General features: G+C 36.9%; 1 protein-coding gene across 1 annotated transcript in view; it reads right to left on the reverse strand.

Annotated features, from left to right (window-relative positions):
• Positions 1–3,923: 3,923 nt before the first annotated feature.
• Pros1 (protein S) overlaps positions 3,924–9,299 on the reverse strand; it is a 59,443-nt gene continuing 54,067 nt past the window's right edge. The window contains exon 14 of the mRNA XM_008832250.3: positions 3,924–7,526. Coding sequence (XP_008830472.1) covers positions 7,366–7,526 — 161 coding nt within the window. The 3' untranslated portion in view covers positions 3,924–7,365. The remainder of the gene's footprint in view (positions 7,527–9,299) is intronic.

Below are 9,299 nucleotides of genomic sequence, written 5' to 3' on the forward strand. Positions count from 1 at the left end.
GACCCTTCCCTGTTGTGTAAGCAGACATGCCTACGTGACACGACACAGATCAGACAGGTCAGGCTCCGGGGGCTACAGCACTTGCCCCTATCTCTGGATGCCTGTGTCTCCAGTTGAGATAATTAGTTACAAGCAGTAAATTCAACCAAGCAGTAAATTCCTCTTTCCCTAACATAACCATTTGCTTAACTACCACATATCTATGCTTTTGGAATGCCTTACTTCCTTGATTACTATAAATTGTCCTACAAATTTAAGTTCGGAGCTGGCACCATTATGGAATAATCCAGGTGTCAGTGCACTGGCATAAATAAACTCTCCTTCACCTGAACCAGCTTTTGGTCTCTTCATTTCCAGACGTTCCCACAACAAAAACTTCTGTGCTTTATTGAGACAGTGGGGAAGTATTTTCTCAGGGTCAACACACAGAAGCAGTGGTCCAAGAGGGCCCAGGCTACACGTCAAGTTAACAACGGAACTTGGCAATCTGTGAGTCTCCCACACGGTAGTAGTTTTGAAGGTATGAAAAAATGCAAGATTGAAGGGGTCATGGAAAGCACTGAGGCCTTTACACCATGTGGGAATGTTGGAGTCCTTGAAGAGAGGCCAGGAGAGGCCATCTGTGAAGGGTGCAGCCTCATCAGTTGCAGTGGAGACTCCAGGATATTGGAACTTCCAGGACTGTAGGATGTCTACCAAGGACAGTGACAGGTATGAAGTGGGACCAGCCTGAGCCTACCATATAAGCTATGTGTGCTATGGATGACAGAGCCAGGGGAGTGGGGCTGCCCAAGCCCTTTGGAGTCCAGAAGATTATGAGTCAGTCCCAGATACTGAATGTTGAGGTACAGGATTTGATTTGAACTGCTGTATTTTGGGCTTACTTTGATCTGGTCCTTCATATGCCGAGATTCTTCCCTTTGGGGATAAGAAAGTATATGATTCATTTTTAAAATTTTTATTTCACAGGAGCCCACAATTAAGAGAATTGGGATTTTAAAGAGACATTTCAACTTTAAAAGCTGAAACCTTTAAAACTGTGGGCCTTTTAAAAGTTGGACTATATTTTATATCATGATATTAACATGAGATCTTGGGGACAAGAAAGAAATGTTATGGATTAACAGTAATAGGTTTGTGTGTCAAATTGGCAAAGGGTGGATTGTGCTGGTTGGTTTTTATTGTCAACTTGATACAGCCTAGGGTAGCCTGGGAAGATGAAAACTCAACTGAAGAATTAAGAATTTCCTAGATGGTTAGCGGGTGGGAGTGTCTGTGGAGACAGTATCTTGATTACTAATTGGTGTGGAAAGGTCCAACTCCCTGTGGGTGGCACCATTTCCCAAGTAGGTGGTTCTGGGCTGCATAAGAAAGCTAGCTTTTTCCATAAGAAGGAAGGCATGAGCCTGTGAGCAAGCCAGAGAGTAAGCCAGCAAATACCATTCCTCCATTGTCCTGCCTCTGGATTCCTGCCAGGTTCCTGCCTCCAGGTTCATACTTGACTTCCCTCTGATATGGGTTATCACTTAAAAAGGGTAAGCAAATAAATCCTTTCCTTCCCTAAATTGATTTGGTCATAGTATTTATCATAGCAACAAAATGAAACTACAAGAAATATGAATGATAAAAATTTGCCTTCAATCTGTCAAAGAATGAGCTGATACTAAAATAAAAGATGGTTAAATTATCTGTCATGATTGTTTAGATATTAAATGTCTCCCTCAAAGCCATATGTTGAAGGTTTGGTCCCCAGCCTGTGATGCTAAGTTATAGAACCTTTAGAAAGTGGGATATAGTTGAAGGAAGGTAAGTCATTGATGGAGTGCCCTTGGGGGGGATCTTGGGACCTCATAAACCATCTTCTTTCTTTCTCTCTCCATTTCCCCTTCTTAGCTTCCATGGAGTACACAGTTTCACTGCACCATAGGCAAACCCAAAAGTAACAGAAGCAGATGACCATGTACTAAAACCATAAACCAATCTAAATCTCATTTCCTTCTAAGCTGTTCTCAGGTATTTTGTCACAGAGGTGGAAAGCTAACACATCTATCAAGACATAATACTGTGTTTTGCTCAATCCTATAGGCCGAGTGTCCATAACAGCTGCGTTTGGCACATTATAAGTGCTCCATAACTAGCTGTTGAATAAGTGAATTTATCTTTGTCTTCCGTGGTTTCTACACCTAGAAAAAGCTCAGGTTCTGTTTTAGAAAGAACTGGAGAAGAGTGACGAACATGAAGCAAGATTTGAGACTAGTGATTCAATTGATTTTCATTATTCTATTTCTTAGAAATTTCAACCTGAGGGAGAAGAAAACAAGCAATGTTCAGATGTCTTCACATAATGATACTTAGTTGACAAGCTTCCTTTCTTCTCCTACAGAGAAACCCTAGATGACAAAGGAGGTTGGAGACAGTTTGGGCTGGGTGCTCTTTAGCAGACTTTTGGTCAGTTTCTCCACCTCCAGGCCATTGGAGCATCATCTCCACAGCCAGCCAAAAGGCTGGCATCCCCACCATCCTCACCAACTAGTGAGGGATCATCCTAGCCCAGTCTTTGTATCTCTGTTTACTTCTTTCCCCATTTGTCTTTTTTTTTTTTACTTTTTAGTATTTTGTCAATTTCCTGCTTTCTTTTTCAAATACATCCCCTTCTGTCTTTAAATCTCCATCTGTCCTTCCTCTATTTATTCTGCTATTCTTTCTCCATTTTCATCTGTTCCTTCCGTGCCCCCTCCCTTCTGTTACTACACTCACCTTTCTTTCCTCTTCCTAATATTTGCTCTCATCTTTTATGTTCATCTGGTCTCTCTTTTTCTGTCTCTGTTTCTGTGTCTCTGTGTCTCCCTCTCTGTCTCTGCTCTTTTCTTTTTTTTCTAGTACTTTCTTCTCATAATCTTTTGAGCATTTTTAGTTACTTTGTATCCCTACTTCTTTATCACCATCTCTCTTTAACCTTTCATCTCAGTGGATCTCAATTTGTCACTATCTTCTTCTATTTCAGGGTTTATTAAAAAATTTGTATTTCATTTATTTTCCTATTTGCTCTGTATCCCTAGCACACATTCTATGCATTATCTTTTTGTATTTGTTGTTCTTCTCCCTCACTCTTTACTCTTTATCTTACTAACTAATCTGACACAAAATCAGTTTTTGCATCTTCCTTGCCTTTTCTCACACTTTCTATTCTTCTTCTTTAGCTTTCCACCTATTTATACATACAACACACACACACAAACACACACAACTACCACCAGCAACACCACCAACAATTCTCCTCTGCCCTTCTATCTAGCCCTGTTTTCACTATTTTGTTTTGTTTTGTTTTACATTTGTCTCTCTGTGTACTTATACACTCACATATACACAGGAAGGAAAGAGAAGAATATATGGGAGATGTTTGGGCTTGTGGTTTATAACTCTGATTTTTCTGAGTGAATCTCCTTGCTAACTTGTGACTCTGATAAGCACCTGGAATTGAAATCCCTTGAAAGACAGGGTTATCTAGCTGTGCTTTGTGAAACTTTTCATTTGAAAAGAGAGTAAAGATTTTATGAATGTAGTAGGATCAGATATCTCTGTGAGAGAGATCTTATGAAAGCATTTGAGGAAACAGTTGGAAACATTGGGCTGGACTAGAGAGAAACTAATAAAAATCTACATCTGTCCTTCTAGATCTTCAAACAGTACCTCAATAAGCTTCGTTTGGAATTCACTTCTCATCCCCAGAGTTCTCTGGATATGTTTGCTTCTGTGTTACCACCCTTAACAAACTCAAACTCATATTTGAATTACTTGTCCACTCTCTGCTCCTCTAGACTGAGTATTCTGGCAGCAGGAGTATGAGATTTTCTCTATTGTTTTCCCAAAGTAGTAGCTAGCCCCAAATTCCAGTTATATGAAATACATTGTAATTTGCGTAGTTCAATAAGTAACACCACATTTATTTTCAAAATGATTAAGATGATATTCATTGACAACCAGTATATATGGAATATAATACAGTTTTTGGATTTTTGTTGAAATTATTCACTGCAACAGTGCCATTTAATAAGTAGTAGCATAACTAATTATGAAGTTTAAATTTTAGGCATGGATTCTTAAAAATCCTGGCTTGGAATTCCAGTTATACAGTGTGCTAGCTACATTTCCCTAAGAGGCTAGGGGTCATGTCTGTTAGCCCACTAGAGCCACTGTGTTTATGATGTGTTGGTGCAGGGAGATACAGATGCTCATTCTAGGATGTTTTGGCCTCAGCCTTATTCTATGGCTAGAGTTCAATATATTTATGTATATATCATTTGGGAACTCTGGATAATAGTACTGGATTAGTTCTATATCAATTATTAATAAATATTGGCCCACTGTCTCATACTTTCAAATGAATCTGGTGAAGGATTTGCTCTACCTCGTATTTCTCGCATCTGTGGGATAAGGACACCCCAGCTGCAGGATCAGATTTCAGAGTTCACAGTTTGAAACAAGCAGGAAAGGGAATTTGCTAGGTTGGGGCTAAACTAGCAAATTGCACATGTAATTTTAATTTTAATTTTAGTTCTGTTTCCAAGTAAGTAGAATTACCTTTGGAGAGGGATTGTCATGGCGAGTAGATTAGCAGGAATGAGTCTGAAAACTCACAAGTGCAGTTGCTGCACCATGAGAAGTAGATGGAATTGCTGAAGTCATAGGCTGTCACTTCCATTCTTCCCATGTTCCATTCCACTATTTCTGGCCTTCTTAATTTCCTATTTGGGTTTAAATTTTCCCATAATAAATTTCACTTGATAATTTGGCCTTGTATATATTAATATGAGAAAAAGGAACAAAAAAACCTTCATTGGACACTGACCCAGGTAACTTCTTCTTGTCCTCATACTCTGAAGATACAAGCACAAGACAGCTAGATGCCTAAAGTTGATCTCAGTACATCACTAGATAAATGCATAAGCAATGATTCTTCCTTAGAAGAAAACCCAGTTTTCAAATAGAAGGTCTCTGAAATTCCAAAGGTTACTATAGCAAGCAACCATGTGAAAGATCATCATCAACACAGTTTAGTTAATAAGGAGCGAAGGTCTCTGATATGGGAGCAATGAGCAGAAATTTTCTTTGATTTCCTGAGATAACCCCAAACAAAGTTACTTTGTAGTTTCAGTGACCGGAAACCTGAGAACTGATTACCAACTTGGCTACTACTTCCTATTCTGTTGAATTTGGTACTTCACAGATTCTACCTCTACTAACTCCTTAAAAATAGAAATATCTATTTTGTGGAAAATATCAAAATCTATAACCAAAGCAAATATTCTGAGCTGAAGGTCTAGATATTTTTACTCTCCAGCTAAATAGGAATGTACCTCAAAATGTATGAAGTTTGTAAAAGGTCCCATATAATCCTCCTTGTGTATAGGATGCTTTTTTCCCTCTGATGGGAAATGCAGAATTGATCCCTACAGCTGCGGTATGAAGCACTATTAAATCAGAAGTACAAACCTTCACCCAATGAAAATGCATTTTCCCTTTCTACTGCTCTTTTTTCCTTTCCCTCACATTTCTCTATTTTTCTTCCTCCATTTTTATTAGCATAAGTTAATTACACATAATTATGTGTTTCATTATATCTTATAGCTGTATATAATGTATTTTGATCATATTCACTGCTTCTTTCCTTTATGTTGTATGTGGGGGAGTTACATACATGTGCATGTACATATGGAGACCAGAGGTCAACACAGGGTACCTTCCTCAATTGCTCCCCACTTTATTTTTCAAGACATTGTCTCCCATCAAACCTGGAGCTCCCTGTTTCAGGTAGCCTGTCAACAAGCCCCCGGGATCCACCTGTCTCTGCCTTGTCCTACCAACACTGGGATTACAGGCACAGACCACCACACCCAGCTTTTTACATGAATGCTGGGGATCCAAACTCAGGTCATCCTCATGATTGCCCAGCACTGTATCCTCTGAGCTGTCTTCACAGTCCCAGCTTTCCTTTTGTATACTAGCATAATCAATAGTCACTTCGTGATATTTATCACCCATAGTGCATAGTGGGAGAAAACTGCATCCAGTAAATGAGGTAGTATAATTCCCAGTGCATGTGAGATACTCCTTGTTTTTTTGCTTTTCTTCCCTTTTTGAGATCTAATCTACTATAACCAATATTGCTATTCATCAATGATTTCAGATTAACCTCCCTTGCAGCTAAAGTTCTACTGAGCTACATGAAGGCTTAAATATATATTATGTGATATTGTACTGAGTTGCTCAAACAAAAATATTATTTATATATTTTAAAAATACATCATTTTATGTTTCATGTAATGTAAAATAAGTGTACTAAAATGTTTATTTTCTAAAATGTCAATGGAAAATCTGATGCACACCTGAAATGAGGAAAAACAACAGTTAAACACCTGCCACTTGGAAATTGCACCACCAGGAAAGGCAGGACAATTTTACCTCCTCACTTCTTCCTTTACAAAGACAATATAATATTTACGGCATCCCTCTTGCCATTATACTTTTGTTAAAATCTACTTTCATTTTCATCAATTTATTTTGTCCTTCAGCAATCATCTTCAAGCCACTTACAGTAAATAGAGCCTGGAGTGAAGGAAACTTTGAACTTGTTTGTGTGTTCAGTCCCCTTTCCAACACTTAAGTACCACACCTTTCTGACTCAGAGCTTGTGTGGCCTGTACAGCCAAATTTAAACAATGCATCCACTCTAGATTTCCACATATAATCTGATGTCTCTCATAGAAACCACTTCCTTGGAAGCAAGATTCACATGCTGAACCCATGAAAATTTGCCCCTCTCTAATTCAGTGAAGGTGCTGGGTCACATGTAAAGTGAAGTAGGAAAACAATGAAACCGATGCTTACCCCATCCCCCAAGAGCAATTATTTTGGAATGAAGCTTTGAGACTTTCCATTCAATTTACATTCAATAGACTATCATCTTTTCTGCCTACATCAGGGTTTTCCTGATGTTGCTTTTGCAACAACAAAAATGTAATATTCACCTGTAACTGTTAATGTTTACTCACATGTGCTTTTCATTGCATTTACTGACTTGCTTTCTGAGGAACATTGATATTTAAATACTAGTCCAATGAAGCTAAGTAATGTTGTTTTTAGCAAATTGAAATTTAAATTTTTCATGTTTTATTATATAATTCCTAGGTAACAATAGAAGCAAGATTTTTAAAAATGTGACTTATATAACAAAAATCCCAAGAAAGTAAAAGTACCACATAATATTCAAAGACTGCACAATCTCAGGTAAAGCCTGACAGCTGTTAACAAAAACATAAGCATAATTACAACAAGTAAAGAGATATTATCAGCAGAGAAAGTAGACTAAAAATTCTCTTGACTTTTCTCAACTGATGGACATGAGTGCGCTCTAATGTCATTATGTTTAGAAATGGCTTCATCCAGATCCAACTGTACACCATTGATATTGACTTCCATGCAGCCATTATAAAAGGCATTCTCTGGTGTGGCGCTGAAAGGAACATCTGTCAAAACAGCGTTTGACTATTAGTCCAATACTTTTGACATCTTATATGCTTACAGTTAGAACATTATTCAGACTTTCCAATTCTAAGCAAATTCTAATCCTACAGGAAAAATTAATAACATGATTCCATTCAGTAAATATATATTATGGTGGATGTGGAGCACAGCATATCGTGAGTTCAGATTTCATAAACATAAACATTTCTACCCATACTGAATGTAAACATGTACACATTAAATAAGAAAAGAGCATATGCTTATGACATTCTGTATTTATTATAAAATAATATATACTGTTTTCTTTATAAACCTGAACAACATTTTCAGTGCTACTAGATCATTTATTCAACTCCAAATTATAAGTACTTAGAAATCCTTTTAAAATGTCATAAGAAATATACCTTTTTATAATTGCTGGAATAAATGCAGATTTTTAAATTTCCTAAGAAATATTTTCTGGCTGACCATATAAGAGCAAGTCATAATAAAGGATTCACATTTTATGTAATAATAATTTTTTTAATAACATTTTGAATTGCTCCTCCGTGAATCATTTAAGTCTTTAGTGCCTTTGGGTTTGGCTGCACTTTCACTCTTGTTATCAGGTTCACCCTCAATACTCAGTAACATCCTCAGTTTCCTAGGAACTGTAATTCATTTTCAAAACATTCATCTCTATCTATTTCCTTCCTTTCTTCTGGCATTTATTCCTCATTAATCAACTCACAATGGACATTTGTTAGCTCTTGTTCATCCTTCTCATGGCATATTATGCCAAAAAATAAATACTTCAAATTTTCTACTTCCAGCTTACTAGTACAGGGATAAAATCTGTATTGTTCTGTGAGTTAATTGCATATTTTAACAATTCCCTTCAGGGATAGAGAGATGGCTCAGTGATTAAGAGCACTGACTGCTCTTGCAGAGGACCTGGGTTTGCTCCTCAGCACCCACACGGCAGCCAACAACTGCCTGTAACTTCAATTCCAGGAGATCTGACCCCCTCTTCTGACCTCCGTGGGCATTGCACAACATGGGTGCACTTACATACGTACATGCATAACACTCATACATATAAGATAAAATAATAAATAAAATGTTAAAGAAAGAATTGCCTTCAAGTCTGGCTCAGTATCATTAATTATATATTATTTTACCACAAACATCATCACCAATTATGACACTAATTTACCCACAGAATACATATAATTACTATATATTAATTTTCAACAAAAATTAGGTTTTAAAAAATTCTCAGACTCATCAGTTTCCCCTTAATTTTCCTTTACCACCTGAAATTTGACATTCAGTTTGTATATTAAAATTTTATTCATCTCAGAGTTTATGCTCTTAAAAACAATCTCAGTTGTAGGCTCCTCTCAATTTTTCCTCACTTCTTCATAATAAACACCCTCGAAGTCAGCTCTTAGTGCTATTGCAAAATTCTGAAGTCTGAAATTCTGGTATTTTTATATCTTCCAAACTCTTTCATTGTTTGTTTGATTTCCTACAATTACATTCAACTAATTTGTGAATAAAGTAGTAGGTGAATCTCAATATAGCTGCAATTATGCTTCCTAAAAATCAACCATGCTATTTCAATTTTATTGATTTTTTCTATCTATAACTTTTGGAACCAATTTATTTTTATTGCCCTCAAGTTCAGATAGGAGACCCATATATGGAAAATTAAGACCCTGAGCATTTAAAGAAATAAAATAAAGGCTATTAGATTTCAGATATCAAACTCCAAATTCTCTATAGGAGAAATA

Source organism: Nannospalax galili, unplaced genomic scaffold (genome assembly GCF_000622305.1).
Source record: "Nannospalax galili isolate Female #2095 unplaced genomic scaffold, S.galili_v1.0 scaffold293, whole genome shotgun sequence".
In the NCBI taxonomy this organism is placed as follows: Eukaryota; Metazoa; Chordata; class Mammalia; order Rodentia; family Spalacidae; genus Nannospalax; species Nannospalax galili.